This window comes from Mytilus galloprovincialis, chromosome 2 (assembly GCF_965363235.1).
Source record: "Mytilus galloprovincialis chromosome 2, xbMytGall1.hap1.1, whole genome shotgun sequence".
Classification (NCBI taxonomy): domain Eukaryota; kingdom Metazoa; phylum Mollusca; class Bivalvia; order Mytilida; family Mytilidae; genus Mytilus; species Mytilus galloprovincialis.
Genome location: NC_134839.1, coordinates 102,353,362 through 102,376,858, shown reverse-complemented (window position 1 = coordinate 102,376,858; position 23,497 = coordinate 102,353,362). Strand labels below are relative to the sequence as shown.

The window sequence follows — 23,497 nt, the reverse complement described above, 5'->3', positions numbered from 1 at the left end:
TGATTAAATAACTGATTTCTTCAGTTTGGTTCTCAAGGTGCATTTCAGTGTGGCATGTTTGCATTATTGTAAAATTGAGAATAGAAATGGGGAATGTGCCAAAGAGACAACAACCCGACCATAGAAAAACACAACAGCAGAAGGTCACCAACAGGTCTTCAATGTAGCGAGAAGTTCCCGCACCCGGAGGCGTCCTTCAGCTAGCCCCTAAACAAATATATACTAGTTCAGTGATAATGAACGCCATAATAATTGTGTACGTTTATCTTTTTGGGATATTGATATTTTATATTAGATATTCTGTTGTCTTGTAGATCATATAAGATCATAATAGTACCAGTGCAAGTACATGTAAAATTATAATAGAAAGAATTACAAACAGAAACGTTTTACGTATTTTATTCACTTTTAGTGCATCATTGTATGTACATTTTTAATGTTTGAGTGTCCGTGTTCAACACGGTTTACATACTTACATTTTGATTTTATTTGAAACGAATACAATTTGATTCAATAAATATTGCACCATTAAATATACAACATCTGAAAGAATATCACTGTGTCCGTCTAGAATTTTGAATTTTATTATATTTGATGTTTGTATTTTACAAATATATTTAAAGACAAGTAAGTGGTAGACGTTGGTTCTTTACATGAATTACAAAACTGTATTACAAAAAGGTATGTGGTTTTTTTTTCATCAAAAAATATTACCGTTCATAATGATTGCATCATTTTAAAGCAAAGATATGTTTCTTGAAGTTGAAGTGTATTTACTTGAGAAGCATTTTAAGTAGAAAAAACTAAAAGCTATTTTTCATTTACAAAGATTGACAATTGTGCATGTTTGAAGAACTTATGTTGTGATTGAATGTTTTGGAATTTCTATACGGACTGTGTAAGCAAGAACAATTTTCTACACAATGGAATGCTTCAATTTTACATATATAACATATACAGCGTAACAGTTCTGAGTAAAAATATCACACGTTTCTTATCAAATTAGTTATAAAAATAGTCATATATTTATAACATGAAAGTAACATATTTTGAAAAAGCTATAAAATCATTTAAAGTTTGGTATTGAGTATAAAAAAAGGGATTTGAATCTCAGTTAAGGCTTTTTCTAACTTATAATCTATCAATTATTTTTCTGTTTAGCTATCTTAATCGTCGTTTCCGTTTGAAAAACAACTTGTTGAAAGCATTTCGGAAAGAAGGATTAAATACTGTATAAATTATGGGATTCAATAAGCTATTAAAATACCCAAGCCATAGAAATATACTAAACACTTCTGGTGGAATATTACATAATTCACCACAAAAGGGAGCAGTGAAAGCAATAATGAAAAATGGAAGCCAGCAGGCGATAAACGCACCTGTAATAATTCCAAGAACCCGTGCTGCCTTACGTTCTCGTTTCATTTCAAGTTTTGCTTTTCTCATTTTCTCTTTAGTTTCTTTTAATTTGATTTCTTTACTGCAGTTATTGTTTTCTGAAGATGTTTTCGGATTTAGTGGTTTGTTAAATGAATACACATTTGTCGGCACTGTTAAGTATTTGAGTTGAGAATCAGATATGTTTCCAGTCCCGTTTAGCTGATAATCTGTAGGAACAGTTTCAGTGTTTTCAAATTCAGGTCCATTTATACAAGACCCGTTATATACAGTGAAGCCATCTTGACTGACGTCACTTCCGGATGAGTTATGATGTGTAGTGACATCAGCGTTTGTAATAGTCTGACATGGAATTGGTCTGGCGTTACTTCCACTACTACTAAAATGCTTTTTACGAATCCTCGATCTTGCAGCTGTGTATATTTTATAATTCAAAACTAACATAAGAATCATAGGACAATAAAAAGCGCCAACAGTGGAAAGAACAGTGTATGCGTAATCTTGACTGATTAAACAATTCCCAACAGTTTCGGGGTTGTTCTCTTCTTTTTTCCATCCAAATAGAGGTGTGATCGAAATTAAGACAGATACAATCCAAACTATAACAATCATTATTAGTATTTGTTTTGCACAACGCCTTCGAATATAATCAATGTTTGATACAGCCCAAAACCGATCCAACGAAATTGCAACAAGATGCAGTATAGATGCCGTGCAGCAAAGAACATCAAAAGATACCCACATATCACATAGTTCTGAGCCGAGGTACCAGAACACACTCACCTGGTTGACGACACTTATCGGCATAACTAAAACGGCTACCATTAAATCGGTAACTGCTAAGGACAGAATTAAATAGTTTGACACTCCTTGCAGACTGCGTTCTAAAACGATAGCAGCAATCACAAAAACGTTTCCAAGTATCGTCGAAAGTATCATACATCCGAGAATTATAACAATAATCACCATATGACTTGTTTCGTATCTTGGAACATACGAAAATGTTTGAGTCGACGTGTTTTCCGTCGAGTTCCATATTTGAGTTGAATTTTCGAATAATAAACTAAAGTTTGGTTCAGTTACGATAATATTTGAATTGTTAACTTCGACAGACACATTGTTTGTCATCATGCTCTTTAAATGATTAAAACCTCATCTTATCAAACATTTGTTCATTTACTGGATTTTTGAACAATTTTTTCAATTTGTGTACAAACATCTGCTCTGCTCACAGTTATTCACTTAACGCTATCTTCATGTTTGCTGAACCTGTAAAATAAAAGAAATAATTAGAACATCTCCAACAACAAAATTAACACATAATAAAAACTAACTTAACATTTTATATCATTGAATGGTGAAAATATTTTTTACTGAAGTCTAGAAACATTTGACTTACAAGACGCTCAAATGTGGACAGAGATGATAACGACAAACGAGGTTCGATTGGAGGTCGAGTCTCAAAGTAAACATACAAACGTCAAGCAATCAAACCAATGTTTATTGTAGCAAGTTGATTTTTTTCAATTATAATACAGTTTTTAAGAAGAGTAATAAAACTGGTGTCGGTCCTTTCCGTTTATTTTTTCAGCATTGTTGTAATGGCGACCTATGTCCCAATGTGATTTACTAACAGTTCATATAGAGTTGATTCATAGATTATTTTAGTAATGAAGTAATACTAGTACTTGTAAACCAACAAGGCATAATAAACATCTAAATATTTGCATGGATGCAAGGATAGAATGAAACCGTAAATGTATATTATATGCATTTCCTAAGGGTAGAAGGTAGCCTTAAATGATTGTCTTACCTACATTTAGAACAAATAATTTCTACTGCCTTGCATTCTGACTAGTCTTTAAATATGAATAACACTAAATGTTTAATATTCATCTTGAAATTATAACCATTTAGAATATTAAAACTTCAATTCATTTAAGCTAGAAAAACGGCTGCAAGATTTGGTTATCCGACATTGATTTTTATATATATCCATATGGGTCAATCAATTTTTCCCAAATTAAGTTAAGAGGGGGTGGGGTGGGTTCAGTGAAAAAACTATGTGAATTAAGTTTTTTATCCTTCATTGAACTTTTGATGTCGTTCCTTATACTTTGCAAAAATATCAATTATAATTTGACTGTGTATAGCTGGATAGAATTTTGATTTCCTGAATTTCAGTATAATAAAGAAAATGAATTGCATTAAAATAAGTTAGAAAAGGCAAACCGCTTGAAAAGTATCAGGGAAAGTTAGTTTACAGTATTAGGTATATATATATATATATATATATATATATATATATATATATATATATATATATATATATATATATAAACTGTCAAGGGTGTGAAGTTACGATGTTTTGCTTAATTCATTTCGATGAATCCATTTGAACGTGACTTTACATACGTCAAACAGAATAAATCTTAACCAATTTTCATTAAAGTTGTTTCAGCTATATCAGTTTTTTGCATTGAAAACAATTATTCTACAAAATCGTACAATAATGGCCATATCGATGTCTGACTGTTAACCTACAGGGAGCAAGGAATTTTACATTAAATAGATAGGATTAAAAGCAAGTATTCTTTTGGGTATTACTTATTTCCATACTGTTCATGCCAGATAATTTGTTTTGATAAAAGTAGTATATAAACATTCGTATGGAATCAATCACAACATGTAAACCAGTTTTGGTAAGTCGTTTGTTAAAAGTCAAGATTTATCTTATTATATCACGATTAAAACCTTCATCGGCCACAAAATCAAGAATTAACTTTTTCAAAGCTTATTTACGATATCAACACTTATTGATGCTATTCACTCTGGAGATTTAGTCTATTTGCTAATTACCGATTGATTTCTGTTATTAAACATTTTGTCATAAGTTGTTTCTCTTTGTCAATTGAGAACTGGTTCTAAACCAGTCAAATTTTCCTGCTGGCCCTGCAAATCATGAAGTGTTATATTGGCGTTTTATAACCAATTGACATTGAAAAATACCATAAGGGATTTTTAAATTGTTTACAATAACAAGGATGCAGTGGTACCATAAGATTTGATAAACACATAGCGAACAGATAAATATGATATTTCTCTATATCTTCATTGAAAATGAATGCAAAACGAATGTCTCCCCTCTAAGGGGAACAACTCGTGCAAGTTGATTTTTAATTACCAGAACATAGAAGTCTACCATTTGTTCTTTTTTTTAGAAGGACTTGTCAATGAACAAAAAGATATTCAATCACATCTCTGTTATTTATTAATTATTTCGTTTCAGATATAATTTCTGTCGTTTATGCATTGCAGATCAGTTTGTACAAAACGCATTTTTTTTAAATTGCCATTTGCACTTTATTTTCTTTGAGAAGGAGAAAACAAAAAATCAAACAAAAACTCCTTTACCACAACCATCTTCGAATTTACATAAGGGTTTAGAAATATCATCGGAACATTCGTTCTTTTAGTAAATATTGAAACGCACAATAATAGCATTCTAAACATCAAACGATTTTCTGTATGAGAAATATCTTTCAAAATATAATACATTGTACACATGAATACAGCAAAAGCTTTTACGATTACAATTGTGTTGTTTAAACACTAGAATCTACATACTTCCTTAATAGAACAACAACAACAAAACAAATCATGATGTGTATGCACAGTATGTTAATGATGTGTGTGCAAAGTATGTTAAGTTTCATATATCTTAATGATAAAAGTACACTTACTTTTCTGAATTTTTGAAAAAAAACCATGAATTTTATTGGTAAAGCTCTTTTGTTTCATCTCAATATTACGATATATCCATAACGAACTTCAATTTATTCTATGCCAACAAAGCATATTACAAGATCTTGTATATTTGATTTTAATCCTAACTTGAAGTAGCAATTAACAACACTTAATGTCGTCTGAGATCAGAGACGCCTTATATGGCAGTTTCCGTCAATGTCTCACGAAAGTTAGCTTGACTGTCGGCTTCCAAAAATATTTATTTATTGATTCATTATAAAAGTGGCAGGATTTATAATAGTTATTCAGAGGTGTGTAAAACATATAACGATATTTTTATTAGAACAAAGAGTAGGAGTATTAATAAAAAAATATCTGTAAGAAATTCTGTTTTAACAAAAGTCTTACTTATATCAATAAATGCTATTTATAATAAGAAAAAAGGTCGCTCACGCTGAAAAAAAAATAATATAAAACGTTTGTACCGGGTCATATATGTGTGGCACGTGCTAACATGCATGTTGTACCGTGTTTAAGCACTTCTATCAAGGTGTTGATTGTATTTTAAAAAAGACAAACAAACATATACTTGTGAATGGACAACTTTTGACCCTAGAGTATATTACACCATTAAAACGTTATATATACTTAACTTTTAATGAAATACCTATGGATTTGAAATTAAAGATATGAACTTTTATTCGATTTTATTTGCTTTCCATACAATATGTTACTGTTCACATAGTTTGAAAGATTTCAACAATAGTTCAGAGAAAAAACGAGATAACAGACTTATTTTTTAGATTTTCAGTTAAAGTTCAAAGTTGTTTGCAAACTTTGATCAAAATCAATGACAGCCCATTTTTTGTAGCATAACCTTAGTATTTGTAGAAAACGTCTTATTACTTGTTTAATTTCTTGTATAATCTTTGTCATTTAATGACTTTAACAAGAATTACATTGTATGTATACATGTAAATTTATGTATTTACTTTTATTTTTTTTTTTAAATTTGTTTTTATACAGCAAGCAAGCAAACATGAGTTAGATAAGGATATTGGAATATGTGGATGTTGGGTTCCATTTATATTTTCAATGCATAGCACTGATCTACACATTCACTGGTCATACCGATAAACCTTAGTCTTACTCCGTGTAATGTTCGTACGCTTTGCATTTTGTTCCTGGTGGTAATTGGCTTGTAAACAAAGTTACTGGCAAAACTTTGCTGCTAACATATGAAAAAGGGAGAAGGAGGAAGTTTCATTGTAATGGTTTTTTTTCCTAATTAGAATAACAGATATAGGAAGATGTGGTATGAGTGCCAATAAGACAACTCTCCATCCATAACATAATTTATAAAAGTACACCATTATAGGTCAAGGTAAAGTCTTCAACACGGAGCCAAGTCTCACACCAAAAGCAAGTTATCAAGGGCCTCAAAACTAGTGTAAAACCATTCAAACGGGTTCACCAACAGTCTTATCTATATATATAAAAAAAACTAGAAACGCTTATGAACCACATAAACAGACGACAACCAGTGACCACTAGATTCCTGACTTAGGAGAATAAGCTTGTTTAACCCTTATATTCGAAATATTTTACTCTATATATCACCATAGGAATACTTGTTATAAAATCTTGCCGATAGTTTGTCATTTGTTAAAAATATAAACTTCTAAAAATCATTAATAAAGTTAATAATAATTGATATGCCAAAAAACAGATTAGTACAATTAAGATGGTAAATTTAAAATAGAAAAATGGATATTTTTTTTTAAGTTTCCAAGCCAAGCTTAATGATTTATGACGTTCCCTTTTAACACCTGAATATTAATATAACACAGGTCATCGATCAAGGAACGTGTGAATATATTATTGTTATGTAACATTGTATCAACCGTACTTACACTAATAATATGTTATATTCCTGGAATGATTATTAATAATATTAATTAAATTCACTTTCCATTACGGATGTATTAGACCTTATCAAGCAATTCCTGTACGATTCACGGAAACCCCCTAGGAATATGTATCATCACAGAGTTTAGCCATGAATTCTCGCAAGAGGAGATTTTGTCATTTGAATGTTAAAATGATATGGAACGGGTGGTGATTTAATTTTACTGAAAATAACATAATGACTGACTGGAACATTGCAAATCAGACATACAACTCGGCAATTACTGAAGTATCCAAGTGTTAATACAGTAAGCCACATACCTTACTGGTTCATGATTGAAATGCCAAGCTCTCTGTGCAATATAGGTTCTCTTATCGCAGACAATGGTCGTTACAAATTGGAAAATTTAACACTGACCGATAACAAGGCAATTATTGGCATATAACATAAACCAAATGCATGTACGAGTCGTTACTTTCAAACACATTAATTGATTGATTGATTGTTGTTTGCTTAACGTGCAGTGGCAAATGTTTCATACATGTTCAGGACGATAGCAAAGTTACAATAATTTGGGCTGTCACAGGGAAATGATGGAAAGGGGCAGCAAATGTGCCTTGCAAAAGGCCACCTATGGATCCCTCAAAAAGTTCTTGCAAGGTTTCTAAACGTGAAGAGAGCGTGCAAGTTCGGTCAGAATGGGGACGTCTAAAGCCGGTGTCTCGTGTAGACAGAGTGCGCTGCGTACATGTAAATCCCGCATAGCCAAACTAGTGCCCCACTTCGGCGAAGGTTTTACTGTCGGTCGGAAGAAGACCTACGTGACCATATTTGAATTCCACAGTCCCCCTCGAAGGTGAAACACATTTAAAGAGCGCACAAAGGTATGGAATATTTACACCCAAACAGTAAAAAAAACCACATATTATACCAAAGTGACAATCAAAAATCATAAGTCGAAGAAAAACAGACATTAGTATAACGATAAAATGACTTGCATGAGATCAACGCAAACCGTGGGATGATATAAGGTACTCATAAATGGTAAGTAGACCCTGTGCATCTAGTGGCACCCGTCAAATCATGACAGGTTAAAATTCGGGGATGGGAAATTCTCTCATTAATCGGCAATGTTTGGAAAACAAAAGTAGGGTTACAACGATTGAGGCATATCCATGGTCGTCCTTGACTCAGATCTTCCTTAAAGGTCAACTAAATCATAATGACGTTAGTAAAACTTTCGGAGGGATGACCTTTACAAATCACTACCGTTGGTTAAATATCTAATTTGCAAGAAAGTTACCCAATGTTTTCTTATTCTGGTATTTACAATTTCTTGTTAACAATATATGCATAATCTTTGTATCATCCGAGTTAAACTGATGATTTAATCGAGGATTTAATCTTGCTTTTGTCTATAATATATCAACAAATGAAGTTACTGCATAGAATCGCTATTTACGAATAATCTTCTTTCTTTTGAACGTGAAAGATAATACCATATCATTAGCTTATTTTTGTTATAATTAACAGTATTATTGCCTTTTTACTATTCTGCTTTCGTTAACAGTTAATTAAATCATTCAGATGTTCTCTGATAACCCTCTTATATCGCCGTTCATTTATCACTTAGCTATTTTATCGTTATTAACTTTTTAGTCTGAATGAATTGTTAGCGCGGTTGTTTTTTGTCATCCATTTGAAAGTTTTTATCAAATTTATTTTAGTGAAACTTTTAAAAAGCATTTGCGTTTTTCAACCTCATGCTATAAAAAATATCAACATGCGTAAGTGAGAGTTAGGTGTAATCTGTATTTAATTTATGATATATTACCTAGAAAACGGAATTTATTTTTTTTTTTGTTGAAAAACAGCAATATAACATATTAAATCGGAGTTTATCAGTGTCTAGCAAGATATAAAAAAAAACATAAGGAATACGATAACATAATGCCTGTCAAGGAATTATTTACATCTAGTTGGAAGGAACGGGTGTCTAAGAACAATTTGGGGAATAAAGAGAATATTCAAAAGATGAGATTCTTAGTAAAATAGATATTCTTCCGATTTTTATCCTATATACATTACACGGCAAACATATATATGCATGTTACATTTTGTTACCGCGAATAGCATATCTTTATGTTATCTCTTTGCACCAAAACTTTGAAGGTTATTATTCATGCGTATAGAAAATACTAATCTCGTTGCAATTACCATTAAAATTAGATATTAAAGAGTTTAACATTTATGTTGAAATATTTGTTTTCTTAATTGGTTCTGCAATTATTCCGTACTGTTGAATATTTTTAAAATTTCAGATCTAAACACCAGATTATTTAAAACTATATCAACTAAACAAAAACATTGATAGTAATATTTGATATCATTTTTGGTTGTTTTACGTCCAGTGGAAACTATTAGATGTATGTTCAGAACGAGTGGTTCTAGGAAGAAGTTGTAAAGAAATGAGAGCAACACTATAATAAAGGCAAGTTATTTTAATAACTATTTTTATGCTGATGATTGAAATCTTTTTATACATTAGATTAACATATAATTTTCATTTTTAACGATACCCTTTGAGGGCCTCTTAATTAAATCAAGATAAAGAGTTTTGATTGGTTAGCTATTTTTTGGATATTCCATAATCAATTTATTAGACAGAGGATCGATACTATTTGTAATCAATGAGTTATCTTTGATCTCTTCGATTTTCCCACCCTCCTTCCCCTTCATCTCCTATCTTTTTTGAATAAAGTTAAGAATTCATGTGCTATTATGATTATGATTTTGTTGATGATTAGTTATTGTAACATATCTTCACTTAGTAAGGTTGTAATGATTTTATTTTATTAGTATAGTTTAAATTTTCCTCTTCATAGATTATTATAAGTTTCTACTCTGCCTTAGCTGGGGCATATGTCACCCCATTCTAGGCCAAGAGTTTATGTTACATAATGGTATGTGACAATTTTATTGTTATGTAATTTACTTATGTTAGTTAAGAACATTTTTCACTTATCTTTTATATGTTGTAAATAGGTTAAAGTTATGTTATACTTTACGTAATACTTTATGTTTTGACAATTTTACTTTGAGAAGTAAAAATTCACAATATCATTTCTGTGTTTGTTATACTTTACTTTTATAACTTAGTTACTTATACTCTAGAGAGAGTTTTAGTTTAGCGTCTGTTGTGGATTGAAAGAGGAGGGCATAAAGAACAATTTAATCTCAAACTTGGAAACAATTGCCAATGATTGAAAATTTATGTAGAAAAAAAATACTGCGTTCATTCTCACCTGAGTAATCCATAAACCATTACACCTTACAGGACAAAACGTGTGCAATTTATATACAATAATGAAGAATAACGGCGTCACAAATATTATGTAACAAAAACTTGACCAATATGAATATCACACTGGTGGTCAGTCCAAGTTTTCCAATCAATTTTTCATCTCGTTTTGTGTCGTCCAGAGGTTAATTAATTAACATCTAAAACAGGTTACAAGAATAGTGTCGTGGTGTTACTTTGTTTCTTTCGAAGTATTGAATTAATATCAATAAGGACATTTGTAAAATAACGTTTTTGTTTATGAATTGTAAACGATTTCAAGCTTTTCATGGTAGGTTACATCTATAGGATTAGTGTTAATAGCGTGTCATGTTTAGTTCATTTCTCTTACTATATAGGTTACATCTATAGGGCTAGTGTTAATAGCGTGTCATGTTTAGTTCATTTCTCGTACTTTTGATGAGTGAGTAGATTTTCACCTGGACGGACGTGTTTACAATATGTACTGGAAACTCTCATAATGTCTGATGACGGCTGTGAAACACACAAAAAGTCTGAGTCAACTGCAGAGATTGGAACTCCAGCTCAAATGTTGGACAATGACTCCTCAAAATCTGACGAGCTAGGCAATACCGCTGAACCAATAGAGATAGATTCGGCAACGGACGCACCGGCTGAGCTTATCTTTAAGAAATATGAAGCCCCTCCACTACCAACAGCCACATCATCGCCAAAAGGTCCCACTTCCTCTTTAGGTGCCGAGGGTACATCGACAACTGGTAGAGAAAGAAAGGAACGCCGTAAACACAAAAAGGGAAGATAAGAATACAAAAAATCACACTAGACCTTCCACAAAAGACTTACCTACTAGAAGTGGAAGGAGAAACAACAATACTTAAAGCAAATAGTGATACCTTAAAAGAACAAGGACTTATAGAGAAACAAGTCAATGAGGCTTTCTTTAAGGATGTCAAGAGAAGCCATGACCATTGGTTAGATATCAGAGATAAGAGGAACTTTCTTTACTCAGAACAGCGAGTGAAAGATATTGAACAGATAGCAGGACAGAATAATCTGTATTTGAAATCATTTAAATAAAGGGCGAAATAAGCCCTGGCCCTATTAAATTGTTATTCATTTTTTTGTTAAGGGGGCAACAAATGCCTATCCCCCCCCCCCCCAAAAAAAAAAGAAAAGAAAAAAAAAATTCTCTTACTTTTGATCTGATAGTCAAAATCACGAAAACGTACACACTCTCGATGTAAATATATTAAATAAGAATTTTAATTTACCCTTTCAAATAAACAGCAAAGTTTATAATATAACAATGAACAAAGAACTATATTACTTATACAATAGAGTTTGACAACAATTCTGCCCCCCCCCCCCCCCCTCTGCCCCTTAAGGGTAGATTTGATGCAATGATAAACAAGTAAACAATTCATATCGAATTTCGATGCAAAATTATAAAACAAAAACAACTAGAACAAAAATATATATTACTCCACAGGTCAAAGCAGATTTTTACTCTCCATATATAACTAATTATAAACTTCCTAGGATAATAAATAGTATTATCCTTGTATTTATATGCTTGTTTTTCATCATACAGTGAATAATTAGTATAATTACTTTGCTTGAGTAATTAGTGTTCTACCTGGCTTTAAGTACAGGAAAGAAATGTTTCTGTTGAAAGCTCATTTTAACATTCTGAGTATTTCATAATCTTGATTAAATGTCAAAATGACAGAATTTCAAGCATTAAAAGAACATAAGCCCTTATTAGTCATCGAAAAACAGTGATAGAGCTTTTTGTACTATTACATATCCAAATTTCAGTGACACCTCATTTAATTGGATGTAAGACCCGCTTGAATTCAATCCACTTTATTCTTTATTGGTTCAAATTTCAAACTATAAACGGTGAACCACGAACCACTATCTGTGTAGTTGATTTCCCTTGAGAGAAACTGTATCCATTTCAATTCGAACTTCAATACAGAAATTTCCTAATGACATAATATTGCTTCTGAATATTGAGCCATAGATAATAGTATCTGGTTTCCTGCTGGGGACAAACAACAATGAGCCAAAGATAATAGTATCTGGTTTCCTTCTGGGGACAAACAATAATCAATCTGTACTGAACAAGAACTTTTATTTCTTAAACTCATAATAACTCTTTAAATGCATCATAGGGGTGCAGAACAATATAGCGATTGTTATTGTAAGACAAACAAGCATTTGTATCACGCAGCTCTAAATGTTGTTACAAATTTTGTGCTTTGATGATTTGGTGTTTATCAAAGATTATCAAAAGCAAATACTACTTCTAAAAGCAGTAAGCTAATTTCAAAACTTCAGGTAATATTTTGTTGTATTGATATAAACACAATTACAAATATTTAGTAACTAAAATAACATGAACTCTTAGGATAAAGGTTCTTCAACTTCGTACTTGATTTGGCCTTTTACTGTTTTATTGGAGCTTCACTTGTGAGTCTTTGAAGACAACATGCTCGTCTAATGTACAGAATTATAAGCCTGATATATTTTTCTATTTAGTAGCTCAATTGTCTTTTAATAACAAACCCTTTTTTTTTTTTTTTGATAACATTAAGGTTTAAACCAAAAGTCTTTATAATACTTACATATTTTTTTAACTGTACACACACTTGTATTTAATCTATCGCTAAATGTTATAATTGACTATTGTAACAGGTTAATATGAAGAGATCATTACTATTGTTTCTATTTTAAAGAGGTCTATATTATGTTATTGGCATCTGTTAATTTGACGAGACATATGGCAGCGATTGTTCTAGTGGGTAGAATATTCATAAGGATTTACTGTTATACCATATTTGTATGAACTTGCATACACATGATTGATACAATATGGTCAATAGAGAAGCCGGTCATAATCTAATGCCTTTTATAATGTACAAGTTTGTATTTCTTAACTAAAATAACCTTATAAAGCTTTAATTGGTCATAACAACATGTCGATTTTAAGAAAAAGTCACGTATACATCAATTATCAGGATCAAATTGACATGTGAATAAAGATGTTTTGAAAATCATTATTTTCTGATCTGGTGCAAACGGGTACCACATACACGCAAATAATCTGTATCTTGAGATACACTTACAGTATGCGTTCAGAAGTGAAATTTTGAATAGAAGTCCTACTATGTGATTGCCGTCTAGTTGGCATATAACCTGAACTTCTTTATATTTAAATTAAAGTAATGTGCTTTCTAACTTAGAAACCGGTAAGTATGTTTTAACTTTGGGACCGGTAATTATATCAGAACTTTGATACGAGTAATTATGTTCTAACTTTGGGACCGGTAATTATATTAGAACTTTGGTAAGAGTACATGTTAATTATGAATATGGAACTTGGATAACTTGTGATCGTTGTAGTTTAGGAAATAAATCTCTTTGTTTCTAAATCAAAATATAATATAAAAAATAGCATGTTTTCATACTTTTCATGGTCCTTCTTTTGAAATTTAAGCGAACAAAAGCATATATTTTATTTTTGTGGTGTGATACCAAAACGGGTACAGCAAATCCCCGTTCAGCATCATACGACCACAGTGTGGTGATGAGTTAGTCAAGCAAATGCAAACAAAACGCCATCGTGAAAACAATATACCCTGAGCCCTTGTATTTGTAACAGATTACTATAAAAGACACTATATATTGAAAAGGCGTATATATTATAGGCGTCAAATACTGAGGGTGAGATATTTAATTAAAAAAAAAAAAACACTCGTTTGTCCGTTATAACTCCTTTTTATCTCCGACACAGGAAAAAAATGTATAAATGATAATAAGTATGAAAGGAAAAATTACTGAAAATAAAAAGCCATCAAAATCAGAACAATGATGAAAAAACAATATTTAAAAACAAAATTGGTAAGAGCCATATCACATCCTGTGTTATACTGATTAGGAAATATAATACAAAAAAATATGAATCAAAGTAAGCTCCCGTATTAGTTTGTATGGCCCCATTTTCTGTCGAAATCAAAAGAACAAAAAAGAAATGATATTGACAAATCTTAAGGTGAATAAATCAATATATTCCGCAATGTTTATAATAGAATAATGTATTCTAAAAAAAATAAAAATAAAAATGTAAAATAAAATCGTAAACTTACCGTCCTTAAGTTTAATCCAAATAAAAATGAGAAGACGTATTGCAAAATATATATAATGTCAAAAATAAGTTACATATTCACTAACAAGGAGTAAAATCCATATGTTGCTTAAGTTTTCCGGTGTTGAACTACTCATAAAATCTGGATATAATGACCCAGTAAAATGATCGATCTCAGCTATAATTGATTTTTTGTTCAATAATGCATTTTTTTTATCAACACATTTAATTTACAATTAAGTTTATAATCCGATTGATATTTGACTTTCATCAGTTCGTTATATAACCCGATTTTGTTTAATCGAACCACATTATTCATGAATTACGTGCACCATCATGTTGACTCTATGCATCATTAGTATAACAGAATGGAAATCAGTGTTCTTTCCTTAAATACTCCAAACTAACTGATATTAGCTTTGTATTAGCCTCTAAGTCTATTTCGTAATATATTATACAGAGTTCTGGATATTATTGGATAATTTTCATGATTTACAAGACTTTTGATTGCTATATTAAAACAACGTAATTTCCATGTTTTTTCCATAAATAAACAACAACTTGAGTGATCGTTTAGATTGGTCATGCAGTCAGTCATTTGTGTGCATCGTACTTATATACATGTATCTATTTGCTTAAATAAAATGCATTTTCATGTTTCTTTGGTGAATTTATTTATGTTTTTAATTGTAAATAATTCAAAGGTTCTGAAAAAGTGTATACACGATACATCAATTTATTCCTACCTGTTTAAAAAATCATACATATTTGATTTAGATGTAATAATATCATGCATGGTATATTCGTCAGAACAAAACGAGCTTATAGAATAACTTATACAAGAAGACGGATTGCGCAAATAGTTATCAAAGGTACCAGGATTATAATTTAGTACGCCAGACTCGCGTTTCGTCTACATAAGACTCATCAGTGAAGCTCATATCAAAATAGTAATAAAGCCAAACAAGTACAAAGTTGAAGAGCATTGAGGATCCAAAATTCCAAAAAGGTTGGACCAAATACGGTTGAGGTAATATCTGCCTGCAAAGAAAGACGATTAACACACTATTCCAATATTTTAAAAACCGAACGAAGCGCATGTGGTTACTATTTCAACCGCAAAACGTTACGCGAATAATCCCACGTCATCCCATATCGGCTACCAAAACACAATGTCAATAATGTTTTTTTGTTTAAATTCATCAACATTCAATGTTTAGTTAATTAAAATGCGTAAATAAACTTGTTCTATTATCTCCATGCAAACATTTAAATATGTAGATGGTAGTAATTTTGTGTTTACTCTTTTTTAGAAAAAAATCCTACCTACCACTAAAACAAATAATTTAACAATGTGCACTCATGAATGTTTATTTTTGGGACACTTTTACATATCTGCAGTATATATATATATATATATATATATAAGTCTGAAAATTACACCAAACAGTGTTAGAGTTAGATTTTCTACTGACAAATTTTTTGTCCGTCCCTCAGCGGGATTCGAACTCACACCTTTGATACACTACATCACCAATCGCTTAGCCTCGTGTCCAGCGCTCTAGACCACTCGACCACATCCGCTATATAAAAATATAACTTCAATAGTCGTAGTGTTACCTTGTCACGGAAGGTGAATCTAGAGAGACATGAGACACGTGTGTTTTTTTTTTAAGCGTGTGTAGATGTTATATTGTTATTTTCATACACAATGTATTTATTATTTGTCAGCAATCTAACTCAACAATTTTTATATATCATATGAGATCATGATTAATTTCATTATACAGTCACTAGAAATAAGTATATTATACAAACAAGTCTAAACAAGTGACAAACCATACAATATACATGTCCACTGGATCTAAGAGTGATATAGATACAAGGTTAATGCAAATATTTATATAAGTCTGAAAATTACACCAAACAGTGTTAGAGTTAGATTTTTTACTGACAAATTTTTTGTCCGTCCCTCAGCGGGATTCGAACTCACACCTTTGATACACTACAGCACCAATCGCTTAGCCTCGTGTCCAGCGCTCTAGACCACTCGACCACATCCGCTATATAAAAATATAACTTCAATAGTCGTAGTGTTACCTTGTCACGGAAGGTGAATCTAGAGATAGACATGAGACACGTGTTGTTGTTTTTTTTTTTTTTTTTAAGCGTGTGTAGATGTTATATTGTTATTTTCATACACAATGTATTTATTATTTGTCAGCAATCTAACTCAACAATTTTTATATACTATATCATGTCTTATATATCATGTACTGTAATACGACGCTAGATTAAAACTGACGTGGATAGGTAACACTCGGCCACCGAAAGCTTCATTTTTATGAAGCCCAGGTGGTCGTGTGGTCTAGTGCACCGGTTACAGTGCAGGCGATTTCGTGTCACGATATCTCAGTAGCATGGGTTCGAATCCTGGCGACGGAAAAACCAAAAATGTATTTGCGAAAGCAAATTTACAGATCTAACATTGTTGGGTTGATGTTTAGACGAGTTGTATATACATAATGTACACAGCCATGTATCACCATCACTGCTGGTGATCCGATGGATACATCTGTTGTAGAGTTGTCACTGGCTCAGACGTACTTATATATATATATATATATAAGTAACTGTTTCGTAAACAATTTAAAAAAAACAACTTTGTAATGAAAACTAATATAAAGAATATAGTATCAGCTAGTGCACACAACTATCTTAATCAGCAACGTGTGTATAATTAAGGAGCATGAAAATAAATGAAACATTTATAAGTTATAAGTCGATGTACAGTGTTGAAACTGATTTTTGTTCTAGCCAAACAAAGAGACCATTTAGATAACTACAGTCAGTACTACATAATAAGATATGAACGGAAAACAATTAATTTTACATGACCTTGGTGTAATTATTTAATTATGAAAAGATACGATTGATTAAAGGTCTTTAGAAACAGGTAATCATTGTGCCAGGAAATAACTTCTTAATATGTCTGACTTTAATGAGGCGAAACCCAGGTAAACTTGGCACGAGCCTTAATCTAGGTCAAAACATACATGTCATTGGCAAGTATAGCAACTCGACGTTCAAATATCCATGATAGCTAGATACAACTAAACTGTGCACTAGTTAATGATTGTTAGTCCTAAAAAAGCGTTTTGATTTTAGTAATATTTGACAAGTCTAAACATAAAAACACCAAGCACTACTGTTCAGACTTTTGGATTCCTGTGATTAAGATTGTAACACAATATTGACTGCTGTACCCCTATTTTTTGTTTTTTTTTTAGCTATTATGTCTCTTTGTTTTGGTCACACATTGTTGTCAATATTATGGGATTTGATGTCACTGTCATTCAAGTGAGAAGTTTACTTAGCTATAAAACTAGGTTTAATCTACCATTTTCTACTAAGAAAATGCCCGTACCAAGTCAAAAATATGATAGTTGTTATTTATTCGTTTGATGTGTTTGAGCTTTTGATTTTGACATTTGATAATGGACTTTCCGTTTTGATGTTCAGTATTGCTGTAGTTCTATTTCAATTACTTATTTAATAAACAACTGGTAGATTGTTGTTTGGTAAATGTAATTAAAGACTACTGAACAATCTTAACAAGAACTGAACAGATCTTAACATACTGGAAGCAAGTTGTGTGGACAGTATTGAATTTACTGCAAAGTATAAGTCTGAACAATAACTGAAAAACTAAACATGAATTAATAATTTATTAATCAGTCTCATAATAGCTGTTCAAATCAAAATGGACGTTCAGTTCAAAATTTGTTTACCAGGGCTCCAATTTGAAATGACACCCTAGACTAGTTTTATAGGCCGGTGACAACGTATTGGCTGACGAAACAAGTAAAAGATCACCAAATTACCCAATAAAAAGTAAAGTGGCAATTTGATTTATCGAACAGAGAACACAATACACAGTACCGTAACATGTAAAAACATGTTAACTTTCAGTGTTGTCTCTTGTGTACTATTATTTGTTTGTTTCTTTTTTTTTCATTTTTAACCATGGCGTTGTCAGTTATTTTCGATCTATGAGTTTGATTGTCCATCTGGTATCTTTCGCCCCTCTTTCATATATATACGTTTACTTTATATTTGTATTACGAAAAACTCAAGATTAACTTTAAATCAGCACATAAACTGTTTTATTTACATGTTGTGTATCTAACTTAACGTTAAATCAACACAGAAACTGTTTTATTTACATGGTGTGTATCTAAGTTACCCTTTATCAATGATTTAAATGAGATATGTACATGTAAAATAAAAACGAGAGGGAGGTTTGAAGTAAACGAAAACATCAATGCAAACAACTAGAAAGTCATTTGTAGAATAAATAATTGACATACTAGCAGATGAACAAATAAACAATATATAATTTACCAAAATTATCGAATACAGAACACTTTTCGATTTTCATAAAGTTTTGTTGCAAATACACAAAACCTTATATATACTGCCATTTAAAACAATATTTGTTGTTGTAGAGCACAAGTACAGGTGCGCTCAATGTAAACTTATCGAGCCTTTGAGTAAAAATCAACATTACACCTTAGTGATCATGGGATCATTGAATATGGTCTTCATAGGTAATAACATTGGTTTTTAATAAACTAAGATATAATTAGATATAAATAGCTATACCGCTATAATTTATAAGCACTGTTGGTTCAACATCCTTCCAACACTTATATTTTGGCTTTGCACACGGCAATGTTTTTCGAAAACTATTTCTAAACTCTCATTCCATTGGATGTATACTGAAAAGTCTAATAAACATGGTTTATGTATTACTTGAAATAGACTTTGAACTAGCTGTCAGTTTATCTTATATAGGAAACTAGTGATCATCATTAGTGCCAATCTGTTACGCTTCATGCAGCTGATATTTATAGTTTGTTTTGTATGTTGTGCTATAACACCACTGCCAAAGGTTAGCTGTAGGGTTCAGAACTCAAATCCATATTCCGTCATATCTTTATCTGTCTATCTACATCGATGGCCTGTTATTCAGTGATTGTCGATTGTGGCTGACTGTCCTAATTTTTTTTATTTTTTGCTGGTTTAAGCATAAATCTGAATTGATTGTTTATGATAAACATAAATCAGGACGTTTGGTATCTCTTTTGAATTGTTTCACATTCCTTGTTGTCTTTGAGATCTGACGGTAATTTGTCGTATTGGCATTTACCTCACATCTTATTATTTTTATATAAATACGCCTGAAGCGCTTTTTTTCTGTACAAGACTTAACAACAGCGCCGGAACCATAACAGCGAAAGGACCATCTAAGTCAAACATTTGAAGTGTATCTAGAAAGACTTGTGTCTGATTTAGTAAAATAAAAACAAGTGTAACGTACGATTCAAACATTAAAAGTGATAGAAACTAACCACATAGGTCATATTTTATGTCACCACCACTGAGCTTGTAAATACCATATTATATATAAAATATAAAACATTAAACTACAAGGCGTATTGACGCACAGGTTGTACATCATTAAACAGGCTATATATATTTAAAAAATCAATTTCATTCCGCCACCACATAAAACACAATAGCACACACCCTAGTAAACAAAGATTAAAGACAAATGTATAATTTGAATTCGTATAACAAGGTTATTATACTGTTAATGAATGTTTTTGTGCTTTTTTTGTTTCTATTATTTTCAGCAGCTGGTGGTTGTAATGACGTGACAGATGTTATAGAATTCATAATGTTGCCTCCTTGCTGTTCAACCATCAAAGTAATGCGTTTCATAATTTCTTACACAAAGGAGGGCGTCAAAAGAAAAAAGAAAACTATTGGCTATATTCAATTACAATGCTTATAATCTGAAGGATAACCCAAGATATAAGTATACATGAGAATTTCATAAGATAAACACGTATGCATAAACTTATCATAGATACAAGAATTAACATGTTGCGTACAAATGACTCTCATCAGTGACGGTTGAATAAAAACGATGAAGGAGCATGGAGGACCCATAATTTCACGATGCGTTGCCAAATACAGCTACGTAAAGTTGTTCATTGGGTGAAAACCTTTACCATGCGCACACCATCTGTCATTATAGCACAACAACAATAATAATAGGGACGCTATTTACAAATATAATAAGATGCCTACTATTTGTGATTGTTTTTTCCTTAGAAGAAAAATTGTTTCAAAGGCCAATAATACTATGTTCAATAATGAGCGGACTGGTCAATCGCATTGAATGGCGAATACATGCAAATAAACAGTCTAAAGATTTTCTTAAATTTCAAGTCTATATATGCCGAATTGCAACTTAGCGAGCAGACGTTGCAAGCACGGTGATGTCTTATACTTTTTGATAAAATTTGAAAATCTGTTGTCACGTTAAGATAATTTTGACAAAAATATCTCAACTTTTGTAAAAACTCCCTTGCTACCTCAGCGACAGGTATACGAGCAAAAGTTAAATTCACCATTTCAAGTAATATTTGCCTGATATTGTGTCGAATAATAATAATAATAATAGTTTATGTCCTTATTTGAAAGATCAGAATCACTTCTCAATATATTTCACATTGATAAACGAACTGGAGGACATTCTACGAATTTCATGCTAGCAGGTGTTACCTAATTATTTCAAAGTGATGGTCTTCTCACCTATGGCCAATATCAAGGATACAATTCATATCTTTGGCGCTAAAATCTGATGTTTCATTTACATTTACGGAATTTAACGACGTGGTTATTCCTATGACAGTGTTTGCACCACAAAAGGATTTTTTTATTGAATTAGGTTGAGAGTTGTCTACAATTATCGATACTCATACAGACTGAACACATCTTACAATTTTTTCTTGAAATGTCCTGTACCAAGTCAGGAAAATAGCAGTTGTTATCTTTTAGTTCCTTCTTGTGTGTGTTGCATTGTTGTTTTTTTTGTTGTTGTTGCACTTCAGTGTTTCTGTTATGTCGTTGTTTTCCTGTTATATTTCATGTGCTTCCCTCGGTTTTAGTTTTCAGTCCGGATTTGTTGTTTTTTCTCTCAATTAATTTATGACTTTTGAACAGCAGTATACTACTGTTGCCTTCATTTACCACCCAATTTCTGTTAAGAATAACTGCTTTTTTCATATTTAATGTTATCTACAATTTCTACATACATATTATATTTAATTAACTTGTACAAATTGAACAATTCACTCATACGCAAGACCACAATGGCTTGACTAGAGTATAGAAATGAGACTTCTTATTCCTCCCTTTTCTGCAGTTAAACTTCTGTTTAATAAGGTGTCCGTTTTCCCTACCCAAACTGGAACTTTTATTCGAAGCATCGTATTGGGGTTAGTCACAAACTATGCACGTTAAAGAACACATGCAACAACTTTTACATGAGTCCGAAGGTGACTTGTTGTAAATGTAACATGTCGTTTTCAAAAGTACCCCGTAATGCAGTGTCTGTTCAGTTTTTCAACCCAGTCGACCGATTTTCAAGCATTAAATACTTGTGTTATCAATTGTTAGTTTCTTCTTGTCCTGAATATTCAAGAAATATGTGTCCCTAGTCTTTATTCAACAACATAATATTCATTCAACCATACAAATCATACATAAGCGTTACCCTTCAAGAGAACAATTTGTATTTAACTATATCAATCAGGAACCCACACATTTCAAAGATAAAACTGTTTCAGTGCAATTTGACAAACAAGTTCCATCAGAGGTCATCCCTGCCATAGGGAATTGGAACTGTGGTTTCTGAATAAAATCAAGTCAGTACTAAGCGTTAACTACTGAGCTAATGATACTCTCGGTGACTAGCAGTCAATCAGCAACAGTATCGTAGTAAGGACAGAATGAGATATCTTGTTATTAAAAAAATCTCTCCAGTCAAACTTGAAATTTATCAGTTTCATAAATACATTTAACAGTTTCCACTTGAACTTGACATTTGTCATTTCATAATTAAAACTTTCTAGTTCCATTTTTTCTTTTCTCCTTTTCAGCTTGACATTTCTCACTTTAACCCACAAACATGTTTCACCACCGACGCATTCTTCATCTGCCTATTTTAAGTCAAAAGCATGTAATTTAGTCAGTTGGTGTTTTGGCAATTTATACCCCATTTTTCGATGTTATAAGGTAAGTCCGTTAGTACACGAGCACTTATACTGTTCGGTATCGTAGCGTCAATACACAATTATCGTCATCAACTTTTATGTCCGTGTTAATGTGTTATTTTTAATTATCCTTCCTGTGGTATTACACACTTTAATGAAAATGCCAAAAGACGTGTTTTACTCGGTGTTAATTTTTACAAATATTTGTTTAGGGTTATTGAAGGGCAAACATGTATACTTTTTATGAGATGTTTTGACAGCCAAAAGATAACAAAATTGCACAGTATTATTTTTTTTTTATGCTTTTCTGTAGCATCCACACGAATAAAAATTGGTCTCCGGGTTATAATTTAACAAAATTTCTTCACCTAAAAGTTAATGGCCTTTTCATTCCTGTGGTATAATCTTAAAAGACACAGTTCATTGGACCTTTAGCAAGCAACAACCAATCAATGAACCTCGCCTACATTCATATTTAATATTAATTCATATGGTTCTGACACAACTAGTTAAAATCATTTATGTCATATACATGTATCCGTAGACAATAGGGAAAATGAAAATAAACCATCAATTGCAAGTGTTCATTTTTTCTTGTTTTGTTGTTAATATTATCGTCTTGTTCGTGCATGCTTGACACTACTGTTATCATTTGCTATCTATGGTAGTAATTGCATATAATATCTTTAAACCATATCTGTACAATATGGTATCATGTTAATACTTATCGAGTGAATCCTATTTAAAAAACGACAGTACTTTAGAAAATAGAACTACAAGTTGATATGCAAAGTGTATTATTTTTTTAAAATGTGCACATGCTATCAATAAGAAAATTTCTA

At 31.6% G+C, this 23,497-nt stretch overlaps 1 protein-coding gene across 1 annotated transcript in view; it reads right to left on the bottom strand.

The window, feature by feature from the left end:
• Positions 1 to 383: 383 nt before the first annotated feature.
• Positions 384 to 23,497, bottom strand: part of LOC143065178 (5-hydroxytryptamine receptor-like) — a 63,414-nt gene continuing 40,300 nt past the window's right edge. The window contains exon 3 of the mRNA XM_076238593.1: positions 384 to 2,667. Coding sequence (XP_076094708.1) covers positions 1,162 to 2,529 — 1,368 coding nt within the window. The 5' untranslated portion in view covers positions 2,530 to 2,667 and the 3' untranslated portion in view covers positions 384 to 1,161. The remainder of the gene's footprint in view (positions 2,668 to 23,497) is intronic.